The 26,433-nt window shown below is 28.7% G+C and overlaps 1 protein-coding gene across 1 annotated transcript; it reads left to right on the top strand.

Moving 5' to 3' along the window:
* The first annotated feature begins 12,877 nt into the window (after nt 1-12,877).
* Nucleotides 12,878-24,761, top strand: LOC129969522 (CB1 cannabinoid receptor-interacting protein 1-like). Its single transcript, XM_056084129.1, has 4 exons — nt 12,878-13,201; nt 18,285-18,382; nt 21,871-22,015; nt 24,282-24,761. Exons 1-4 carry the CDS (start codon nt 13,124-13,126, stop codon nt 24,444-24,446), a joined length of 486 nt encoding a protein of 161 aa, XP_055940104.1. The 5' UTR covers nt 12,878-13,123; the 3' UTR covers nt 24,447-24,761.
* The last annotated feature ends 1,672 nt before the right edge of the window (nt 24,762-26,433 follow it).

Raw genomic sequence — 26,433 nt, 5'->3', positions numbered from 1 at the left:
TACTAATTTATCATTCAAAAGTGATGTATAAAGCATTTTAAATCATTTTAATATCATTTAACAACATGATGTATAATGTATATTTATTATTAAGCGTATTCTTTTTCCTTTATTTCCCCAACTTGATTGAGGCATCTAGCATTAAAGGATTAGTTCTACTGTTTAACACCTAGAAATGTAAATTTTATAATATTCAGAGATATAATACAAATTTTGTAATTTAATTTCCAAATCTAATTAAATACTGTCGCCTATGCTTAAAACCTTGTGAGCTGAAAACACAAATTTCGATTAAAATTACTGAATTTAGACTTTGTATTGGATCTTCTATAGTTAGTTATCGGTTTTCATTTAACTTGAAATTGTTAATTTTCATAAAGGTAGAATTTGGTAATACATTTTCCCCAGTTCTTGATAACTTTATTACAACTTTTAAAATTTAGTTATCAATAAACCTATTGATTTAAATTAAACATTCATTTTATAGAAAAGCCATCTGGTGAAAAACTGGCGAAAAATCTATTTTAAAATTTTACACTGCATACGATAATGAATTATGAAATAATTTATGAATTTTAAAGTAGAAAATCAATTAAAAGGAAGAGCTTTTAGAAACACTTTGTTAGCAAATTAAAAACTAAAAATTTTTTTTAAAAAAAAAAGTGAAGATTGAAACGCAAGCATAAAAGTGTGAGTGAGAAGAATTTTATATTTAAACTAAACCTCAATGAATAAGGTAAAAAAAAAATTAATTTAACTAAAAAATAAAATATGTTGCAAATGTGATTAAAATTAAAATTTTGATACATTCAAATTTCATCAGAAATGAAAATAGAATATTTCTGTTAGCACTTAAATTCCGTCGTTCACAATTTTCATTAAAAAAAAGTTTTATACATTTATTAATAAAAACTGTTATTATTAAAAACTGGAATATTAATAAAAACTGGTTTTAGGGAAAAATTTTTAGTTTGTAATGTATTCTGTAATTTATTATTATTAATATTATATAATCTCAAAATCAACTTTTTTCAAATTCACTCTCACATAGTCATCAGCAGTCATATGGAATCAACATTTAATTTAAATTCATAGATTAATTATCTTTAAATTATAAATATTAGGCAAAATAAAATTCCGAATTTTGCAGCATTAAGAAATGACAGAAAAACTATGACAGAAGTTCCATTTTTAAAGACATGAAAGGTGACAAGTTAAATAAAAAGAAGCAAAAACGTGTCATATTTTTGGTTTAAAAAATTCTACTACATTTTTAGAAAGGCGATTGAAAAAAATAACTTTTTTTCTATTTTTATTATATTTCTCCTCAGCTTCTGTGGCAGGCAAGTAAAAGAAAAAAACAGAGACAAATCCTCCCACAGAGGTGATATTTTTATTTGTTTGATGTTTTGCCGATCCTCTCGATCTATGTAAGTGTCATCTAGCTCTTTTCTTTTTTTTTTTCTTTCTTTTTTTAGCTCTTTTTGTCAGCTCTTTTTTACCATTCCAATGACTCCTCAAGAATCGCCCATTTCTTTACTTCCTTCAGATATGTATAAAAAGCTATTTCATAGAATTTCCTAGGAACGTTGAAGAAAACCATTTCCCCCTGCTCGGTTCACCTGAGTGTTCTTATTGCATTCTCAGAGAAGAAAGCAGGTCGTTCGGATAATCCCCATAATAGCTTCTTTTTTTCTTTTGTCTGATATTCTCTTACGTAGATCGATAGCTGAGTTGTCTTTCAAAGTTCCATTGAGTTTTGGAGAAGGAAGTAAAACTGAACAGCGTATATTTCATGAATCCTAAGTGCAAAATGATATTTATTTGAGTCAGAAGAAAATTAAATTACAGCAACGAATATTACTATTTATTAACAGACGTGGTACAAATTTAAGATCGCAAGTTCAAAACCGCTTTCGAGCCCCGTTGGCCTGGTGGTAAGGTCTTGGCTGCGGAGCCGGAAGGTTTCAGGTTCGAGGCACGATTCTACCGAATCATTATTGTGTAAGAGGGTCTGGTGTACCCTAAATCGGTCAAGGCGAAACGTCCTCAAGGTGGTGTGATCTGGAAGTTTGGAGGGGAGCCTGCTCAGGTGTCGTCTTCTTTATCTGACGAAGGTTCAAAATTCCAGCATAGAACCTGAAACATATCGATAAAAATTATATTTTCCTAGTTGCAAATCTTAAGCTTTTAAGAAATATAAATTTTATATATGATAAACTGTTAGGATAATATTTACGCTTTATTTACTGATCAGTTATATATTATAACTAGTCAGGTTCTAACTAATGTTTCATTATTTTCACTTAGTTATTTGAATATTTACAAGACTGAACATCTCATACATTAAAATTGTGTGCAAACGTAGATACAGGGCATTTTGAAGTCATGACAGTTATGCGAAAACAAACAGGTGGTGATTCATATTGATACGGGGTGATTCATACTGAATGGAACAAAAATAAGTATTCCTATGAATACTTTAAATAAATTTATTTTTATAAAACAAATTTACTATGAATCTACAATTATCCAAATTCTAAAGCTGTTCCATATATGTCCCTCCGGAGATACAGCAAATATCTATATATCAGTTGTTGCCACACTCATGATATAATATCTCATGTTGATGAGCCCTATAAGTCAGGTAACACATTTTACATTTCCAAAACACAGGCCACACTGCTTTTGAGGCATATTCAGAATTGCTTTCATACGATGCGTTGATTTTTTGGGATTTTTCAACAATTTCAGTTTAAGCGGGAACTTCTGATTTGCTTACATAAACATCCCATGTCCTTCAGGCAATGGGGGCTGCGGTGACCTGGAGATAAGGTCCGCTGTGGAATAGGAAGGTTTAATGTTCGAGACCCGATTCCACCGACGAAATGAGGTGTCGGTGGGTCTGGTGCACGCCAAATCCGTCGGAGCCAAACCCCTCCCATTGGAAGGTTGGAGAGGGAACCCCAGCTCAGGTGTCATCCTCGCCCTCTGACCGCGGTTCAAAATTTCGAGGTCAGTCTCAAAATACCCTTAGCGTTGCTTTAAATCGTGACATTAATATAACTAAACTAATCTTTAACTAATGTTCCATTTGGGGATTCTTCTACCAAAAGTAGTGCGAAAATCTCTTTAAACGACAAAAAGTGAAGATATTTTAGCGTAATCCAAAACGCATAATACTTTTTCGGGCAAGGATGACTTCATTTTGATAATGACGGTGGAGAACGCTTTCTACTAACATTCTCTAGCAGCAGTTTCATTATTGAAAGAATTTTCCCTATTGCCATATGAAACTTGTGTTATTAGATTTTCAAAATAAATTTGTTTCAGCTAAATAAGTCAATTAAAGAATTCGTACTTTACTGTTCTTTTTATTCCATTCGATATGAATCACCCTCTACATATTCAGAAAGCGAAATAAAAGACATTCCTCTAAAATAAATCATTATTATGCTAAAAATGAGCTGAAGTTTGAAATTATTTTAACTATCATGTTTAAATAAGGGCCTAATTATGTTCATAATAGAGGGTTGCTAAATATCTAAACCCGCCATTGTTAATATGTAGTCCTTTTCCGACACATTTTTTTTTTATCAAACCCTTAATGATAATTACTAAAAATAAACTAAGAGAAAATAAAATATTATACACAGTTACTAACATCTTTCTAACACATTTTATACATATTTGTTACGTTCCAAAAGCTAAATGATTTTTAAATTTCAAGTATTGTATAGATCAGCTTTGTCTGTGTTGAATGTGTGCGCAAATAAACTTATTGATGGGCATGGGGATGGCTCATGGGAAAACATTCGCATTCTGTATGAGCCTGTTAGTGATAAATCCTGTTAAAAAAAAATCAGAAATAACTGAAGAAAGTGCACAAGTATGCTGTTTGATACATCAAAATAAAATTTGTCACTTTAGGCAATAATCTATTTTCTACATCAGAATACTTCATGAAAAATTCATGTAGACGGAATATCAATATCGATCAATACTTGAAAACGTTTGCTGGGAGAATATTTGTCCTCTACACGATGTTTTTGAAATAAATCTGTTATATTCTGTATATCTATCTCGATAAGATTAGTCTATTTTTCAGGAGCTTATTTCGAATATTCATATAATATATATTTGGAAGTGCAATATGAATTCCATACAAAGTTAGGAAAGCAGGCATAGAAAATTGCCTATTATATTTCTGTATGTAACAATAAAATATATAAATCGTTTTGGAATGTCGCAAGATTCCTTGCATTCCTACCCAAATGGCATTAAATAGTGGAATTCATTTTGCAGATGGATCTCCGAATGGAAATGTATACGCTTGATATATGAATTGTTTGGCGCTTTCTTTTTTTCTTTTTGCCATTTACAGACGAATAATCTCAATAATTGCTCTTAAGTGCATATAGCCATATTGCTCACCCGAATATTTGGAATTGTTTCATATCCTCTCAGATTCAACAAATTCAGCTGACTCGGCTTAGGAATCTAGCTGACTTTTTCTACGATTATTGAGGATATTTTGCTTGCATTTCCCATCATCGTACCCGAGATTCCGTGAAATCCTGGCCTCAGGTTATCAGACATGATGGCGGTGAAATTACCAATGTTTATGGAACCCACATTTCTCATTTATTGTACACCCGGTTGAATGAATACATGAATGTCATTTGATGACTATCCTGTCATCATTTATTTTGGAATATGATTACATTGGCCCTTCTGTGTCATTTATCCCGATTTTATAGAAGAGAGTGTGTTTCATGTTATTAAACAAGTTTCTCAAATTATAATAGTGTTAAATGTGAAAAGTTACAAAATAAAAAAATATGTACACGAGTAGAAAAGAAAGAATTTATGAAATTAAATTCTAATTAATTGAGCCCACATTCCTCATTTATTGTACACCTGGTTGAATGAATGCATGAATATCATCTAATGACTATCCAGTCATCATTTATTTTGGAATATGATTACATTGGCCCTTTTATGTCATTTATCCCGATTTTATAGAAGAGACTTTATTACATGTGATCAAACAAATCGAAAGAGTTTTCGCAATTCGAATATAGCTAAATGTTAAAAAGTATAATATAAAAAATAAGTACACGAGTGAAAAAAAGAAAGAGAATTTATGAAATTGATTTCAAATTAATGGTACCTACATTTCTTCTTTATTATACATCCGGTTTAATTAATACATGAATGTCATTCAGTGACTGTCCTGTTTCTATTTTGTGTTGGAATATGGTTGTATTAGTCCTTCTGTGTCACAGAGAGTGTATTACAAATTGAACATGTTCCCCAAATTAAAATATAGTTAAATGTGAAAAAGTAAGTACATGAATAGAGGGGAAAAAAGGATTTATAAATTAATTACAAATTATTCCATGAATATACATGAGGAAATTTTTAATATCATCGCGGGTGTTATATATTTCATCAAGAGCATATTCGTTTGAAAGAGTCCTTAACTATTTATTGAATTATAATCTCTTATAATCCTCTGGTTTTTTTTTCTGTCAAAAGAGTTATAAACTCCACATCTGCATTAAGAAAACCAATCACTACCAACGTACATTTCCTTTTTGGTTTATTTTTATCATTAATACTGAAATAGTTCAAATTTTCAGAATTTCAATAAATATATTAAAATTCTTAAAACTTGCTCATTTTTTTTAAAAAAACAGCTCTAAATTCTGAATAAAAATAAATTACAACAATCTAATAATATTCTTCATTTTTTTTAATTTCTCTTCTATTTTTCATCTAAACAAAATCTCATTCTCAAGGTAAATCAATAAATATTTCTTTGAAGGTTAAAATAGAAGAATTAATCAGCAAGTCCTTTCCTTCTAAAACCTTTTGTTAAATTGACAAATTATCTCGTTTCTAGAACACGACAGATCATATTTGTTTTTCCGTTGTCTAGACACATATAATTTCTTTTGCTATGCATCTTTTAAATGTATCGTTTTACGAAAGGAGCATTTTACTCAACATTACTCTTATTTCCCATTTACATTATTTATTCCTTGTTTGTTCTTCTGTTTCCTTTTTCTCCAAAAGATAAATAGCTCAGGAAAAGATGCGCCAGATTTCTTGCCATTTTCACTATTTATTGGAAAATAATTTACTGTTCAAATAAATGTTTTTCTTCTTTTTTTTTTTTAGTTCTTTGAAGCTAATTCATGATTTATCTCGAAACTTTTACCTTTCTGTATAACATCAATCTGAAACTCTTTGTTATGATTTAAACCTAAAAGAAAAAGATAAAATTCGGCTCAATTTTTAATAAGAAATGCTTCCTTGGTGAAAAAAAATGGTAGATACAAAATATATTTATAGTTAAAATTTTAAACTCATTTCGCAATGATGTAAATCTAAGAAATAGAAACTTTAAAATTTTGAACTAAATTTTAAGTAAGAAATCTTGAAAAAAGTCGAACTTTGTAATAAAAATACAGAATTAAATTCAAAATCATGTTATAATTCTAAAACACAAAATATAGAAATAATGTTCTTGAACTGATGTCATCTTGGAATTTCTTGTTGTCACTACAACAACAAGAACTATATGATGCATAAAATAAATGCCACTATATAATATACATATTATATAGTGGCATTTATTTTATAAAATTTCATTTTGTGTATTTATCCTATATAAATATTAAAATTACTTCGATAACTTTGTAAATACATTTTTTAAAAAAATAACCTACTCAGTGATGGCTGGTGAACTCAAAATCTTGAAGTGGGGCAAAACATATTTATGAAGGGCTGAAATAACATTATCTATTCAAACCAACGGGAATGGTTCTCCTTTCGACTCTTTCAATTGCTTATACACTCTGATCCTTTTGTATTTAACCTTGTATAGGGAAATTAATCAAATTTACAATTTGGAATCTTTCTGACATCCCTATTCAAATGTATGGTTTTAATGTCGAAATTGTACATAAAAATTCATTTATCATGTTTATTAGTTTTGGAGTTGCCATGTTCACACAGACAATCTCTTCATTTAATGTATATCTTAACAATTTTTATGCATTCCAATTCAGAATTCTCATAAAATAATTTTTCGGAGGACAGCTCTTAAAATCTTTGTTATTTGAATTAAAAGATCAATTTGCAGTACTTTATAAAAAATTGCAAAAATTATCTTGATAACAACATAAGAGCCATGAGATATCCAATATAAAAGAAATAAGATTTAATAAAAAAAACCCTTAAATGTTTGAAAATTTTGTATCCTGTACAAAAATATATATTGAAGCGAACTAATAAATGGCATTATAAATGAATGTAATTATTAATTCAACTGTTTGAGAATTCTAAGAATCACATCGGTGTTACAAATAAATATACGTGCCTACTTATCATAAAGGAATTTCAGAGATATGTCTTCTACAGATCATTTTGGAAACGAACGATTATCTATAGTTCCCTCTAATTAGCTCTTTCATTCAGTTGAGAGATTTCCTTCGTTGGAATTCAAAGAGATGGTATTACAAATAAAAGTAGTGGAGAGGAGATGTGTTAATGTCTGTTGATACAATTCTATCAGCATTTAAAGTTATTTCAACAGATATTCTATCAACTTTGTTCCAATTCTGTTGAAAATTAACTCTGCTGAGTTTGACTAAGAAAAAAAGATAGAATCTAAAAAGCAATAATGCCACTCACAAAGCGCCAATGTCATTACAAATTATGAATGATAAATTATTCAGTCTACTACTTTTGATTTAATGATAATTTGAGGAAAAATAAAAAAAAAACACTATTTATAATAATAATTTATTGTTTCACCTTTGTTAATAATAAAAGCGTGTGTGTGTGCGTGCGAAGATGCGTATTTATCCAGGGCTACTAAATTTGACCCAAATATAATTTGGAAGTTGGAAAAGGTGCATATGATAAGGTTTCTTTTTTATTTGAATTAATAAAAAATTAAACGAAATGTTGCATATTTCCTCTGCAACTCCCGAAAATATTATTTGTTACATAAAACAGAAATGTATGCCATTTTAAAATTTAAAGGATTTTCTTTTTTTAGTGATATCAGTTTACGTGTCATGAATTTATTTTTATGAATTTTGGCAACAAAAAAAATCCCTTTTTTGCATAATTGTTAATGATTATTGTATAATTGCTCCACTAAAATTTAAGACGCTTTTATTGTTTCATCAAATATTTAACCTCTTGATTTTGTTCCATTCCTTTCTAAAGAAGAAACATTCCGTTTAATATCCCCGTAATTTGCATGAAGAATAAAACAAAGAAGCTAAATAAGCCAGAAACTATGATGATTCTATGATATCATTGGACCTGGCACCATTTGAAGGATTCGTGTTTATTATAAACAGGACAAAATTACATACAAAAGTTATGCTTAAGAGATTTAAGTGAAATTAAATACAAACAATACACTCGACGAATTAATTGGTCACCAAAGGCGGCTAGTTGTAAATAACATAACTACAAAAAATAATTATTAACTAAATTTTTAGCAACATTAATGGAATAATATTTAAGCAAATCATTGTGTTTATACAAAGATGACATAGTTTCTGTTCGTTGTTTTAAACAGATGAATAACATTAAATAATTAAATATAGTGTAAATTAATATTTAAAAAAGATTTCTTCCAAAAATGCATTTCTAAGTGACAGTCACAGATTGTAAGTAATGATATACCCCGCACTTTCAGCTCAAAATAATTTGAAGGCTAAAAAACCTGCCATCTTCCAGAATCAAATTCTTGGTCAGATTCACGGTAGATAGCTGAGAAATGTATACCTTCGTTTTGGTTATTTCACTTTCAAACTTCTTGACTGGAGAATCTTTTATTCAAATATGGGTTGGAGTAATAATCAGATGACTATAGAGAAGTGACAGAAAATATTTAAAACTATAAAGTTATTAAGACAAAAAGTTATTAAAACAATAAAGGTATTAAAACCGCATAAGTTTGTTCATCAAAAAAGGCTTTCTCTTCAGTTGAATAGAAAAACCAGTGATTCTGCTGCCATCTATTGGACAAAAATGGATATCTTGGTGATGGCAAGGCTGTTGTGTAAAGGAATGTAAACAGGTAACCTAACAGTAATTAAACGAAGATTAACAGGTACGAAAGAAAATTGTACATTTCATGGGACAGAACTTAACTTGTCTTCATATTTTCTTGTCTTACATGGCACTTTAAGCCTTTATTTCCTTTCTGTCACTTCACATTTCAAAAACTACTACTTAGAAGATAAAGGGGATATTTCAAAATGAATACAAAGATTAAAATATATGAATACTTTTTTCCATTTTTTCTTAAATAGAAAGCTTTAGTGTTATGTGTTGTTTTTTGCTTTTTTAAAAATGCTTTGCTCTTTTCTTTTCTTTTTTTTTTTTACTTCTTTTCTTCTTTTCTTTTTTATCGATATTATTAAATGTGTTTCGGGTTCTTTTAATTTTGTTGTTTTCATTCAGTAACTTAAAATAATTGCTTTCAGTATTTATTTTTTCACATCAGAAGCAGACGCTAATGTTTTCCTGTCGAGATTGAGACTTGATAAAAATTTTACATACAAAATGTATTATTATTTTCATTTGTTCTCATTATAAATTCAAACAGAAACTAGATTTTTGATGAAACGAAAATTCAAAATGTCAAATTTGTTAAAATGTGCTAAGAACTTAAGTAATCAGCTGATACAATCCCTATTATCCCTATTTGAGGATTTTGAAATTTTACGTACACTACTTGAAGTCAAAGATATAATTAGTACGTCTGACAGTTTAGTTTCATTTTATATACATCAGTTAATATTATGCGTAGCAGAAAGTCTGTATTCTATGCTTCGCTACTTTCCAAAAAGCGAACAAATTTCAAAATCATCTGTAAGTTGAACGGAACAGAATTTTTATACTTGAAGCATTATATATATTTTTGGTTTGGTTTTTATATTATAACGAAATACCGTAGTTCATAAATATATAATTTATAGTAACGATCTATTACTTACATAGTTCTTTAATTTTTATTAAAATGATCTTATTAATCATTTTCTTTTTCAAAAATACCAAATATTTTCATAGCAAAACATGATCTGAATATAATTACACTGTTACACAATTAGGTTACTTATATATATAATTTATCTGAGCAAAAATTTCCAAAATTTTGGCAATTAATGGATTAAGAACATGATTTTCTTCCTATTTCAAAGCTGCACCACATACTGTATTTTCCATTTTTGACTTTTTAGATTTTAGTACTAAAATGAAAACTAACAAATTAAAAATCGTATGGTGTTCGTATCTGCTTAGGCTTCATTTAATCAAGATAGTTAAAAATAGTCTAACAATATTAAAAGAAAAAAAATGTTTTTTTCGATTTTAAAGGAAGAAAAAAAATGAAACTTCCAATTCTCCGTTAAAAAGGTTACTGAAAAAGAAACTTCAGCTTTTCGATTCGAAGAAGTAAAGCATCATTTTGTTATGAAAAAGATGAAAGTAAATAATTTTTTTAAATTTTCCAGCCAGTCGACACGGAATTTTAATTTCTGTCTGTCAGGGAAGAAAAATAATCTCCTTATATCACAATGCTGACTAGTTAGTTGTTCACCTTCGATTTCAGATGGATATATGCTTGTTATTTTCCCGTATACGAATAATAGAGAAACTATAAAAATTATCGAAAAATCTGACTTCGAGATTTCGATGAATCTCCACGTATTAAACCTCTCTGAGTTCGAAAAACATATTTTTGAGAAATGACTCTGAACAAGATGGTTCAAAATTACTTTGAGCAAGACAAATAAAATTTGATATACCGCCTTTACATTAAATTTGTAAATTTCTATCAAATTTTGTATTTTATTACATTATACTTTACTTATTATACTCTATTACTTTATACTTTACTTACTATATCTTATTACTTTATATTTTATACTTTACTTACTATACTTTATTACTTTATACTTTATTTTATTATATTACTTTATACTTTTTATACTTTACTTACTATACTTTATTACGTATACAATTCTTCCAGCGGAAGTCTGTCTGTCCTGCTGTTCGAATATAAGTTAACGTGATAATTGTAAAACATAGGAAGCTAGATGGATAAAATTAGGTACGGAGATTTAACATCTGTAGTGTAGATCCCTCTCATATTTTCACCCATATCCTACAAGGGGTTGAAGGTCTGTCGCTCAGTATTTTTTGAAACATATAAACGCGATAACTCAAAAAAGCAATAACTTAAAGGTGTAAAATTTTGTATTTGATTTTGGATTGCAATTGTTGTTCTGTGTCAAATTTTGGTTTGAATCAGCTGGAAAAAAACTCATCTAAAATACAAATTCGGCTTTACTAGAGGTTTTTTTTTTTTTTTTGGCTTTATTAGAGGGGGGGGGTCGGCTTTATTAGACGGTTTAAATTTTGGGGAGACATCTCCCACTGGTTCTAAAACAGAAATGTATGATACAAAGAAGATAGCTCAGACTTAAGAAGACTGTAATGAAAACATTTGTGTTTCATTCTGCGCATTTTCCCCTTAACTATCTTAACACATCTTGAAATTAGCATCACATATTTTTATGTGATAATTTTGATTATAACTGTTGTAAGTGATTATTTTTATGTGATAATTTTTATGCATATCACACATCTTTTAATGACACATTTTTAAATTCTTGATAAAATTCAGCATGCTTTTTTTTTTTTTGTTTGTTCCAGGAAATTGTAACAGCCTTTGTGGTACACATTTAATGTTTTCTAAAAGGCTCTAGAGTATCTTTCTTGTTTAAAATTATTTTATTTTGGATTTAAAACATTCTTAATTTTGTAATTATCATCATTTTTTTAAGTAAACAACGTGTGCAGCAAATGTGAAAAACAAAACATTTAAATGTTTTCTCGTAAATTCAATAACAGCAGTTAGCGAATAAAAGACATCGTTAAAAATTAATTCTTCCAAGCTTAAACCCCCCGTGTTGTACAGAAATCTAACATATGTAAAGTATGTTTAATATCATTAGTGTGTTTGATCTGAAGTCAACTGCTACTGAGATAATAGGCAATACCGAAAACTGCTTGATTTTCAGTTCAATAATTGTATTCCTTGCCTCAACAAAACTAAAAATTTTGAATAAGAAACAAGTGTTAAAATTATTTTAACTTACTCGTTTTCATTTCACTTGATTTCTTTCGCTTTTGCAAAAATGAAATTTTATCAGTCATGTTTCTTTTCCTATTTGATAGAATAAAATTTCCAACTTGTGCGAACTTTTGTATTCTTGATAACAATATAATTCTTGCTATTCAGAATTTAATTATCAATTAGTTAAATACTAACCCATACCAGTGGTACCACTAGATGAGAATTTGAGAAACTGAATTTCAAGATCTCATATTTATAAAACTAAATTATAAATTAACTATATAAAAGTAAAAAATTATTATAATAAAGTGATTCTACCTTTTTGTATAGAAACAAATGTATGCTTTTAAAAATTGTTTTTTTTTATTCTTTTATAATTAGAAAGTTGATATCAAACTTTCTTCACACTTCATCAATTTGCACACTGATTCCTGTATCTTATGTTGCAAAAATATAATAGTAATATCTTTCACGTAATTTTGAAGAGAGTGACATTTCTTATCGTTTCTTATCTTTTATAGAGATATTGCTTAAAAACAAAACGTCTTTTTAAAATTAGATAAGAAAATCAAATCTCGGCATAATAAACACACAATCAAAATTGAAAAAGACAATCTGGAAATAAACAGCCACGTGTTTTTCTCCCTTAATTTCCGGCGTATTAATTATTTCCTGTCCCATTTCTTTTGGCAGAGCGAATATTCGAACATCTAATCCCGCTCTCCGAAGTTGGCAGAACGTACTACCTGCATACTTCGGTGATGGTGCAAAATAGAAAAAAATATATTCTCTTCCGTTCGGAACTTAATCAGCTTGTTCGAATTGTGAGATAATTGATATGACTTCATATCTGCACATGACTTAAAGGTTGAAAAACCGCCTCTTTCATTTAGCACACAGCCACGTTATGTTTAGTTTAGTTCGTATTTTTTGAAGAATGTGGGAATGAGTCTAACGGGCCACAAATTCCAAGTTTCTCTCAGTATTAAGAGAGATGATGGGAATGCTTTGGTGTTCTATAAGGCAAGTTGGCATGCGCCATTTTTTTTTCGCATCATTTCAATTTTTGTTTCCACCATCTTTTCTATTTCAATTAAATAAAATATCGTACTAATATATTTAAGATAATGATTACGTTGCAATATTTCTTTCATTTGAAAATATGATTTTCTTTTTATTTATTGATCTTAATGTAAGAAAATTTTCTTTTCGAAACCATTCGAATTTCGTTTTTAAAACCTGTTTTGGAGAAATTGCACTGTTTCTTATATTTCTATTTTTATACGTTTTAATGCAATTCTACATCTTTATACTCTGTTTCCTCAAATTCTAATCTATGGTAGAATTTCCTTACGAAAAACCTTATGATTAACCTAATGTATATTTTTTATTCAAATTTGATATAAAAGTTTCTCAATATGTTCTGCAGTTCCTGAACTAGAGAAAATGTAAAAATATTTAGAAATGATCTGAAGTTGTTTTAATACGTTATGTTATGCACAGTGCGAGAAAAATGGGAAATTTCATGTGATTTATCAGTCGGTGTGATATATATATATATATATGAAGAGAAATATCGGTTATTATTTTAGTTCAGAAACAAAATAATTGCACGTCTTTTAGCCAAAATAAGACTTTTTTCAAATTTTTAAAACACTTTTGTCAATTTAATTGATATATTTTCGTTTCATAGCTGTTTTTTCCAAGATTTTTTTTTATGTAAAAATTCAAAAATATGATTATTCTAGAGCGTTTTTCAATAAATTATTCTGAACTTTGTCACACATCTCAAAAAAACATCCCTAAATATTAAAAATAATCTTTCTGGTTGAAATAGTAATTAAGTACAGAAGGCAATAGGATTTATTTTAAATTATTATTCATATAATTAATTTTATCCTAAGTGGAATTCTTTTTTTCTTTTTTTTTTTTTTTTTTTGCCTTATAAATACAATACTTACATCTTACATATATGTAATGGTCTATTTCTTCCAACTACCATTTAATTGACATGAATCAAAATTAAACTAAGCCTACATTTTTTTAAATTTTATTTCCGGTGTATTTTGTTTTACAAAAAGTCCAATCGAAAAAGAAATAGTAATCATCAACACAACGTAATTGAGTAGTAAAAATCCAATCTTTGTACAAGAGGTTCATCATTAGTTTCAAGTTTATATAAATAAATGTATGTTGTGCCATTTTTAGAAACTCTTCGATTGGTTCCATTTTGTACAGTGAGCTGAGTGGTGGCTGATATGTTCAATTAATTTTGATTAACATTATATCTGAACCAACAAAAGAAGAGCACGTGTTAAAAAATGAATTCGCGATGAGATTTAGTATAATGGTAGTATATCTTTAAGATGTTCATTTATTAAAGCATTAAAACACAATAGCCATCCTGAATTCTGCGAAAATAGCTTTTAAACTTTTGGCATAGTTTATATACTAGTAACATGCATCTTGATTTTTGTAAGTGAACGACTTGGTAGTTTGACTAAATGCTGTATAATTATGATATTAAACGTGACTTTTTCTGCTGTTTTACTTTTTTATCAAAATTATTTAAATTAAATCAATAATGGACAAATACTTTTAATAAATATATTTTTCCATTTTTATGCAAAAATAAATGTTTATTTTTCTAATACTTGAATTATTATTTAATATTTAAAAGTAAAAGAATTATAAAATAAATACGCTTTTCTAAAAGACTTTTCAAAATTATTTAAATAAAATTTAGTTTACAGATAACTTTAAATAATATATTATACGTAAATATGTGTTCTTCTAATAGCTGAATTATAATTTAATTTTAAATGAAAGTAGAGTTAATATTGAATAGCAGTATCGAATATCAGAATATTTCATCAATATTAGGTTTTATCATTTGAAGGACGAATAAAATATTCCAAAAGCTTTTCTTTCTTATTCCTTGTTGGAATTTGAACGATCATTGAAATTTTCGACCATCTGCTTACGCATTAAATAACTTAACACCTGCTTCCTAATATTTCACAGCTGCTATTAATATCGGAAACATTTGCTAACATATTTAATAAATTATCAACTGTTCTCTTTAATATCCGGTATAAATACGGTTTCACTCAATTAGAATAAATAATTTGCCATTATTAAAATCCTAAAATTTAAAACATTTAATAGTTTTGAGACGGTAAAAGTAATTTACTTAAATAATTAAAGTAATTATTTATAATTATTAAAGTTATATTTCTTTCAAAATTTAAATTATAATTTAAATATCAGAGGAATAAACATTTTTTTATAGAAAAGGACAAATACATTTAATTAAAACTATTTGTAAATTATTAATTTAATCTAAATAATTTTGAAAACCTTTTTTTAAAAAAATACGTCTATGTTTATGACGACTTTCTGATAACGTCCTGCATAGGGGTAGTGCGTCTTATCCGTAATCTGGGCGTCGAAGATTCGAGTCTCGGTTTTGGCATGGTTGCTCTTCCGTTGTTCTATCTGTGAGATGTGTGAATGTGTCCTCCTGTAAAAAGGGGTTGTGCAAGCGAATGAGTGATGGTGAGTAGCAAAGTCGTACTGTTGGCCCTAGTTGGCGTTACTATAAAAACAAGAGATGCTCCCCCTCCGGCTTAAATCCCTGTCTTCGTAACAGCGGGCTTGTCCGTGGCAAAGGCCATAATGAAACAACAACGACATGATTATTTTCTTTGAAAAATTAAATTATTATTTCTGTATCAGGGGAATAAGCATTTATTTTTGCATAAAATAAAAAAAAATGTATTGCTTAAAAATATTTACAAAATGTTAATTTAATTTAAATAATTTGGAAAAAATTTTAATGACGAATCGAGTTCTGACAGCCTCGTTACAAAGCAGCTGCCTCAAAAACCATGCAGTTAGACTACTAAAATTGGGATGCAAACTTCTAGTAAATAAGGCTATTTTCTTGGAAATAGTTCAATATTGCACTTTATTATTTTATTGAATGAACATTCTTAAAATTATTCTACCATTTTATCAAGTCTCCTCCAGAACAAGATTTTTCAAATCCGTACTCTCCTGTTTTCCTTGTAAGGGATGAATTGGCTATATACATCGTGCAGATCTTTGTCAACAAATTCAAAATGCTTATCTTTAAGTTAAAAATGATGAACTTAAGCGCATAACTCGCATAAGGGCAAGTATAGTTAAAAGAATGTAATAATAAAAGTGCTTGTTTTGAACAAGTTTTTAAACACTTTATCTAGTTTTACAAAATTAAATGAAAGTTATTAAATACGCTATTATTTTTTGGATCTTTCATTTTAATGTTTCTGTGTGTGTGTGTGTGTGTGTGAATACAATCTTAAATGCTGATATAATACAGTGACAATCTTATCATCATTGATAAAATTTCATTCCGTTCATGATAATATATGTTTTATTGTATCGTAGTGCAGTGCTAATGTATTTTATGTTGTTTTGAATCAAAATTACTTCCTAATATAAACGAGAAGCTTTTTTCATTTTAGAAGAACAATCAAATTTTTCAAATCATGATAAATTACCATTATAATTTTAATGTTTTATTGCGCAAATTTTCTTTGCTTGGCACTTCAACTATAAGCATTATATTATGTATTGGATATATTTTTCTTGTAGGAAAGGTAAATTGCGTAACAAATATTTGTAAATTATGGCATGGCTTTTTTTTAAGATTAGTCAATACTTATCATTATTAATAAATCGATACAAAAAGGCTCTATCTACTACTAGATTTTTACTAATGTACTTCCAGTTTCTAAAGTAGATGGAAAAGACAAACTAACAGTGCAAAGGCTCCAGACTCTGTCTATAACCCACTCCCTTAAAATGCCTTATCAATAAAAATATTGCCTTTTTATGTGTTTTGAAAAAAAAGAAGAAATTTTATTTATAGCTCGAAATTTTCCAGCCATGTTTCAAAACTTTCTATCGTGATAATATTAATTCTAAACACACATTTGAAATCAATGATCAATGTAAACTCATTTTCTAAGTTTTTATAAGTAAAACAGGCTACAATAAATTTTGAACAGACATCGCAGAAACGCAGCATTTCTTACGTTTACGTCATACCAAATAGAACTATGATTGGTTAAAATTTAGGGTAGCACTTCTGGTTGCAAGATGAAAATGCAGGTGCGAAATATGCAAATGGGAGTAGAGGTTTTGAAAATCAAATTGGCCTGCTGTCTAACAGCATTAGTTCTCTTTGCATTGAATGCATAAACAATGCATTCCGTGGTTAGATATTTAAATTTAAAAAATCGCGTTTTGCTTATTCCCGGCCGCAAATAAAACATAATGCCAATGGTATGTGAAAGCTATGGTAACCATTAACGTCTCAGCAGAATTAATATGAGAATGTAAATCCTTTCCAGGCCAAAGATATTGCATTTTGGTAGCAGGTCCTTTAAAAAAATTATTCTTTGTTTTAAGTACTTTTCCTCAAAAATTCCTTGAATATAGGTTTCAAATAAAAAAAAGTATCTCAAGAACTATAGATATACAGATACAAATTATTTGGCAATAAATGCAACTTAGTACAAATATGCTGTTGGAAGTCTCCTGTGATTTGGCTAAATCAACAACAGTACAATGGATCTTGGAAGAATACAAGGAATGGAACTCGGAAGGAACATAACAATTTAATTTTAATAGCAGGGACCTAATTATTATCAGTAATTTCCGCATGCTCTCTCCTCATCCATCAGTTCCTTCTTCTAGAGTGCCACTAGAAAAGCCCTTGTAGAGAACTGAGAGACAAAGTCCTGCAGATACACAATCTACATTTGTTCTGGAAATTAATTTGTGTTTGTTGCTTGTTTCGTAAGTTGAAGTAACTTGATTACAACTGCAGAATACAGCAATAGCTGAAAATCTCTTGATTAATTTTGCTTTTGAAAGAAAACCTTTCACATTACTATAGGATGTCTAGCTCAACGTAACAAAAATTGTTCATTGTCATTCTTATTCTCACACTTTTTATGCTTTTCTGAGAAATATAAATATATAATTATTCATACTTCTAGATTAATTATTATTTTTTTATTTTATTTTATTACTTTACATTTTTAAATTTTAGCCAGATGGGCAGAGATTTGAAAATGATATCACCATCAAGATGAAAGTTCAAACACCCTATAAACTCTTGCTGACCGTGCGACCACCGCAGAAAATCAAGTCAGTTTGATTTCTTTACTATTTTTCACTCGTGTTTTTCATTCTCATAATTTATCTTTACTTTGGAAATATCGAAATATGAATTACTCTTAATAACCGTTGTTTAATATACTGTTTTCAGTCATATGTCCCCAGAACTAATGGATATCTGAACAAAAGACAAATAAGTGATGTAATCAAAAAGTATCGGAACTGGCGACCAACTCTCAAGGCTACGCTTGATACATGTTGACTTTTAAATCTCTTTCGCTTATTCGGAAATTTATAGTCCATTTTTGTGCAACAAAGTTTTGAATAGTTGTTTTACTGTTATACGGCAAAGAAAATTAAGTTGAAAGCCACATTTGATCTAAATTTGATAGGCCTTGGACCTTTCGTTTAATGGGGGGGGGGGACACAGGCAGATCGATTTAAAAAATTGATACTGATATAGTTGTCTAATAAATAAATTTGTAAAAATAAATATAAAACTCTAAAAATCGAATTGCATAAATTATGAAATATTAGAACAATATTATTATTTTGTGAGATATGACTAACCAGCTTCGAGTCTGTTTCATTTCATTTAGTGCAGTATCATAGACTCAAACTAATGATTCATCCTCTATTATGAATGACAATGAATAATTAATTGGTTTATTATAGATAGCCTAAGACTCCAATGATCTATAGAGGATGGTTATGAGCGAGGATAAAACCTGGGACCTTGTGGTTCCCAGCCGAGTAACAAGACCAAAAGCAATAATTGCCTGTGTTTCGTCGCTGTTATCTGGCTTATAAGCTTTTCACCACAGTACTCTCCCTCCACTGAGGCGGAGGTGGGATGAATGATATGGCTATTGAGTGGTGATGTATTTATTAGCTGTTGATTCTAATGCGCCTGTACCCAGTTGAGCATTTGAGTAGCTCCAAGCGTTATGGCGAGCGTGTGTGGGTGAGTGGTTGCTGTTGCGTCAAGTGAGTCTGACGACTTTTGGGTTGCTGTGGGTAGATGGCGCCACGACAGCTGCACGAAGGTTGAAGGTTCATCGTCCGAGGGCCCAGGTTCTATCCTCGCTCGTACCAAACCGCTATAGATCCATCCATATATGATTAAATAATATAGAGCCATTCAATTACGGACCATAATAAATAAATAAAAAAACCTATGCATTTTGCAAAGTTACCGAAATAAAAAATAAAAATAAATAATAACATGTTAATTAAGTTAAAAATGTGTTGAAATGCGAAACAAAATTGATAGAAAAGAAGGGATCTAATACTATACAATAATGGTTGCTTATGATTACGATCATTTTCAAATGGTTTTCCTTATTTATATAAATTTTAGGCGACCTAGCTTATCTTAAAGCCAATCTTTCTTTTATCTGTAGAAAAACAGCATTGGCAGTTACTTATCTAAACCAAAATTTTAAGATGGAATCGAATGAAATATACTATAACTACACTCTTGTGTCGCGATGTAGACTGACGTATTTCTTACCGCTTATTCTTTGCACGTAAATTATGCCTCCCTTAGAGAAATAAATCGAAATTTTAAATTTAAAATGTTTCTTCTATTCTGCTACGCAACTGCTAAAATATTTTTATACACACACCTGAACAACCTGCCTCTGAACAATGTTGTTATTTGCGACTGATTTAAGATGACTCCATTTTTTTTAATTTCTTGAAAGTTCCAAGAAATTAGAATAAATAGAAAAAAAATTTCATGCATACATTAATTGTAACAAAAGTAAAGCTTATAAATTATAAATATTCATACATTCTTTAACATTTGTATAAAAATTGAAACTGAAAATTATGTTACTCGATCGCATTAATATATTGAATGAAAGAACGTAAGTTATGGTATTGTATCTTTTAACCTCCAGATTTTCAACCTTGATATATGAAAATAACATTAAAAGTTTAAATAAGATATTCATTATACCTTTAAATAAGATATTTCATTATTATACCTATAGATATTCCATTTTACTTTCATTATACCTACATACCTTCCTGTATGAAATTAAAATTTATTTATTTATTAATTATATTCTTAGAAAAAGGTGGATATAAAATGAAGCGAGGCAAAAGAAAAAATTTTCAATTTTTAAACTGAAAATAACAGTAAATATTTAGTTTGAATTTTTAACAGTTTTAACAAATTATATATGACTGATAAATAAGATCGAAGTTATTTTAATAAATAATATAATAATTATTAAATTTAGTTTAACTTTAAAAATGTTGAAATATAGTAAATAAATAATTTTAATCAACAGAAGAAACATAGGACTTTGAATCCAATATTTGTACAAAATAATTTCTGACTATCTGTACAACTCACGCTTAATAGGCTTTAAATATGATAGTTTTTTATTTATTCTTTTATTGGCTGCCTTCTGCAGCATTAAAGCCCCCGAGGGAATGACTATAGACTATAAAAATTTATTCAAAACAGAGGAAGAAGCGATATATCTCATTAATAAAAAAGTTCATAAATAAAAATATACTTTTCTGTTTTTAATATAAATGTTGAATTCGCGAAATTAAATTCGAATTTTATACAAATATGAGTTAAAATCTTTTCATTGGTGAAATTTTACGGTATTATCTAGCTTCAGTTTAATATTATTATTTAAATAGATGCTTTAAAATTTAATATTTGTTATTCTATGTGAATGTATAACTATCTGCAATTGAATTAGGAAAAAGAAATTGAGTCCTTTAACTGATTATTGAAATTCCGGGATAGTTTCTAGTTAGTTCCTCAATTTTTATAATAATATGAGGAAATAACAAGTAATAAACTAAAGAGCAAAAATTTTTCGTCGTCTACATTCCAGTTATACAATCAATGAAAAAAAATTAATAGCCAAGCAGAAATTATGGATATTGTTGTACTTTATTCTATTTGAACAGATTTATTTGTCAGAAGAATTGCAAAAACTCGTCCAGATGAATTCAAAGGAAAATATAGTATATTTTATTTCATCCATATTAATTTAAATTTTATTTTATTCAAATAATTTAAAAAAAAAAATATTCATATTTTTGTAGCCAGTTTAATTCTCGAATTATACAAAAATTTAATCGATCATCTTAATAAAAATATTTTGGAACCATATATTTTTTCAATGGCTTATTACACATTCAATTTACTTTTGTAAAGCTGTCTAAATTCAATTTACTCTAAAAATTTGAATTTAATTTATTCTAATAATATAAAGTTCTCCAGTCTCAATTTATTCTGAAAAGCAAGAGACCTAGTTAAAAAAAAGTAAAAGAAGGAAAATGTATTTTTGAACAAAATAACAAAAATAAACAGAAAATCTTTGAAAAATATTTCTTAATAAATAGCAGAATTTGAAAATTTTATTTTGAAGAATTTGGAGAGCTGAATGCTTAAGGAAAAAAAAGATGATAGATTTAAATATAAATGCTCGTAAAAAATAAATCGTTGATTTTTTTTTTTTTTTTTTTTTTTTTTTGTAAATTAGATTGGCATCTATGAAAGGCGAGGAATTGGAAATGACTTCCGAAGAAGTCAATTCAGAATCTACGAAGTATGCTTTTGAATGGAACAGCAACAACATTCCTGTGACGAAAAAGAATCGAAGGTTGAGTTTCAATCTCATTTTAGAAGTAAGACTTCAAACAGAAATTTTTTGTTGACTTAAAAGATTTGTTGAAAAGGACTGTAGGAAAAAAAATATTATTTTGAGATGTTTTCATTTAACCTCTTACATTGCATGCACCATGGAGCCAAATGGCTACACATTTTTATTTCAACTTTTAAGCTTCAAATGACTATTCCAAAAGGCAACAATGAGTATTTGGAAATCCTTTTTTAAATGCGTTTTGATAAACATTTGTAGAAAAAAAAATTTATATAGAACTAGAAAATTAGATTTGAACTGAAAACTTAGAAAAATACCAAGATGGTTGTTGTATGAATAGTTCTAACATTAAAAATACTATTTAGTATTTTTAATACGTTGTATGTGAGTGCGTGCGTGCGTGTGTGCATGTCTCTGTGTGTATGTGTACGTGCGTACGCAACGTAGCTTCACAATAAAGCAAAATGAATAGAATGTTCATTTAGAATTAGCATTCTTTCCTCTATTAAAATTGGTCGAAAATGCGATCTACTGGCATATATTTTAAAACTTGTTAAGATTTTTTTTAAAAAATCAGAGGAATAAATATACGAATAGAAAAGCTTGCATCAATTATCTTTGGATTAAAGTCATAAGTTTACGTATTTATATTCAAATTTACTTGTTACATGTATACAAAAAAAATTATAATCTTGTAAACAATACTTTTACTTACCTTCAGATGTGTTAGAAATTAGAAATGTGATGCAAGTATGAGTTAGCGGCTATAATATAAAAATTTAATATTTTTAAAACTTAATAATCTTTTACAGGTTAGATTAATTTAATTTTGATTGTATATGAGTGGAGCCATTTTGTAGCGAATTTCAGATAAAAATTATTCATTAGTATGTATAATTATATTGGATTGGCAACTTAGTAGTTGCGGATTTTTTTTAGAAAATCAAAGACAATTTTTTCATGGAACTAAATAACTTTATTCTGTAATGTATTGCCCATTTTGATCAATGACCTTTTGCCATCTTTCAGGCAGCATCATAATCCCACGTTCATAAAACTTCTGGTTTTTATTAGCAAAAAACTGAATCAGGTACGATTTGACATCATCATCATTATTGAAATTTTTACCATTCAAGGAGTTTTGTAAACATCGAAACAAAAAGTAATCAGATGATGCAAGGTCAGGACTATATGGTGGATGTGGCAAAACATCCCAACCAAGCTCCAATAATTTTTGCCGAGTGACCAAAGATGTGTGTGGCCTTGCATTGTCATGATGGAATACAACACCTTTTCGATTTGTCAATTCGGGCCGCTTTTCTTCAACTGCATTGTTTAATTTCATTAGTTGTTCAATGTAGTTCGGTTTGGTGGTAAGAGTTCAAAGTAGACAATTCCTTTGTAATCCCACCAAACTGATAACAAAACCTTCTTTTGATGAATATCAGCTTTTGATGTTGTTTGAGTTGGTTCACCTGGTCTGCTCCACGATCTTTTCCGCTTGATATTGTTGTAAACAACCCATTTTTCATCCCAGTTATCAGTCGTTTTAAAAATGGATCATTTTCATTACGTTTCTTTAGCAAATCGCAGCTGTTAATGCGTTGCGTTAAATGCGTTTCTTTCAGTTCGTTAGGAACCCATGTATCGAGTTTTTGAACATAGCCAAGTTGCTTTAAGTGATTTTCAATACATATATGTGATACATGAAGTTTCTTTGCAATCTCACGTGTTGTACTGTGACGATCCGAATCGATTATTGCTTTGATTAGGTCGTCATCAACTTCAACTGGACGATCAGAGCGTTTTTCATCTTTGAGTGAAAAATCACCAGAATGAAATTTGGCATACCAATTTTGACACATGCCTTTCTTTTAAGGCTTCGTCACCATAAACAGCACATAACTTTTCATGAGCTTGCGATGCGTTTTTCCCTTTGCGGAAATAAAAAAGCAAAATATGACGAAAATGTTCCTTTTGATTTTCCATTTTTCAACGAATGCCAAACGAAAACTACGCAACCGATCAAAAAAATTTTTTTACTGATTGACAGCTGAATTGCCAACTATCAAATAACAAAATGCGTTTTACATTTGTGCTACGTCTGCAAACCTAAAAATTCAACTGAAGCCATCTATGAGTAAAATCCGCAATTACTTAGTTGCCAACCCAATAAATTAAAGATTAAATAACAAAATATAATAAAAGAATAGACACCTCTTTTATTATATTTTATAAAAGAATAGACATGGATTTTTAAAACTTATTTCTATGAAATCTATTTTTTACAGATCCAAAACGGGGGAGTCTTGGAGTTACCACTGCAAATGAAATTTTACAATGCGTCTGACACTCATCACTCAGCTTGGGGGAAAAGCTTGAATCACATCGAATTCAACTGCATGCACAAGACAGGCAGTTCTTTCGTAGAAATAATCAGCACAGTGTATCGTTGACAAAGTTCCGTGGCAAGAACTCATTTCCGACAATACAGAAAAAATAGTTCATTTTTATTTCGTTTGCTTGTAAATTTTGCTTGCAATAAATAGGAAATAGAACTACTTCTGAAACTTGCATAAATTGAGCATAGAATTTGGATCAACACTCTCCACGTGCAAGTCTCCAGTCTCTACATAAGCAGAATTCAGTGTATTCTACTCAAATCAGCTGAAAATGTTCTTGTCTAATGTGCTAAACACCAAACTGTTTAACTATTTTGTACGGTTTTATGATTTATATAATGCATGTAATAAAATCACTTATGCATCGTTTATTTATTACTTTTTCTTTAAGAATACAAACGCATGTTTAACAGAAAACTCAATATTAAACAAGTACAGATTAAACTGATAAATTAATACAGGCAAATATTCTCGCCCAATCATGAGTTTGATTGACACGGAAACTGCGGATAATCCCCAAATAGGATACAAATCAATGCAAACAATTATCTTTCAAACAGTTTTTTCTTTGCAATTAAAACGGATTTTCAGTTAGTTGATTGCATAGGGCCTTTCCATAAAGAAGGGCTGCAAGCAAGTTGATTAAAAAATGTTACAAAACTGTTTTCCAAATTAATAAATTTTTAAAAATATTTACGGATAATAAAATATTTAGAGTAAAAGATGTTTTTTACATTAAATTATACAAAAATTATTATTAATCAAATTAAAAATAAATTTTAATAAATTTCTATGATATTTTATAATATTAATTATTTATTTGGCGGTTTACGCTATGTTTCACAGGTCCAGTAAAATATTAAAATTTACTGATATACATTTTTAGATTTTTTATTTTTTAATTCAATTTAATAATTAAATATTTTAATTTGCAAGTGAGAAAGTAATTAATTAATAATTGTGGAATCGTAATTTGCAAAGAATTTTATTATTTTAGTCATTATTTTCCAATGATTCAGTACTAAAAAAAAATTAATTAAACGTGCATTTTCAGAAACTTTCATATAAAATAAAAATGCAACTAAAATAAAGTATTAATATGTTGTTTAAGTTAAAAACGTGTTAAAATGTGGAACACATTTGTTGGCAAGTGCTGTTTAATTTGTATCGTCAACGCCGTTATAACTTCATTTACTGGGACTGCTGCGTCCATGAAGAACGGCCGTTGGTGTTCTTTATTCTGTCCTTTGTCTTTAAAAATGTCTCCTAAAATTATTACTTTCCTTAATACTCTTGATAATTATTTGTCAAAACTAATAAAATTTATTTTCTATTGGTAATGAATTCCTCTGGCACTTTCCTTCCTCAGCGGCGTACACTATGAACCTGCTTTTTCAATAAGATTTCCAATTTAGTTGGTTATTTCAGCTCAATTTTAACATACTAATGATTTATTTTAGATTAATTGTTTTTTTTTATTTTATTATTTCAGGTTATTTTTTGTGAATATTCATTTGTTTTTATTTATTTACTAGCAGCCTTTAGCAACCAGCTGATTCGCTGGAAATAGCGGCTATGTTTTAGTTAAATCGTTTAGATAAAACTTAATGTCCATGATTACTAGGCATTAAAGCTGTGACATTTTGATAGTTTTACGTTTGTCGTGTTCTTTGTACAAATGAACTTTTCTAAAAGTAGTTTATAATGGACTGGCCATGGATCCATGACATAATAGCCTTATTATGTCCGATTGATCTTTAAATTTATTTACGGTATCGTAAATTCAGTTTTTTTATTTGTCATATAAACTGCATGGATATTAAACTATAAACTATACGGTTACTCAAAAAATGAACATTATTCTCAAGGTCCAAAGAATACAAAATATATGCTCAAGCTCCAACATATACATTTACCAAATTTGATAACTGCTCAAACGGCTTGTAGAGTGCCAACACATACATCTTTATCATTAATATAGATTATGATTCCAAATTACCCGGCATCCACATTTGTACACATAATTATTGAAGCAGAAGCA

This window comes from Argiope bruennichi, chromosome 5, assembly GCF_947563725.1.
Source record: "Argiope bruennichi chromosome 5, qqArgBrue1.1, whole genome shotgun sequence".
NCBI lineage: Eukaryota > Metazoa > Arthropoda > Arachnida > Araneae > Araneidae > Argiope > Argiope bruennichi.
Note: the sequence above shows the minus strand (reverse complement) of the source record. Positions and strands in the feature narration are given on the sequence as shown.

Coding starts and splice junctions, on each gene's coding strand:
- LOC129969522 (XM_056084129.1), top strand. CDS start 13,124: ATGAGTCTAACGGGCCACAAATTCCAAGTTTCTCTCAGTATTAAGAGA. Junction 18,383..21,870: donor CGACCACCGCAGAAAATCAA/GTCAGTTTGATT, acceptor TTTGTAAATTAG/ATTGGCATCTATGAAAGGCG. Junction 22,016..24,281: donor GTTTCAATCTCATTTTAGAA/GTAAGACTTCAA, acceptor TATTTTTTACAG/ATCCAAAACGGGGGAGTCTT.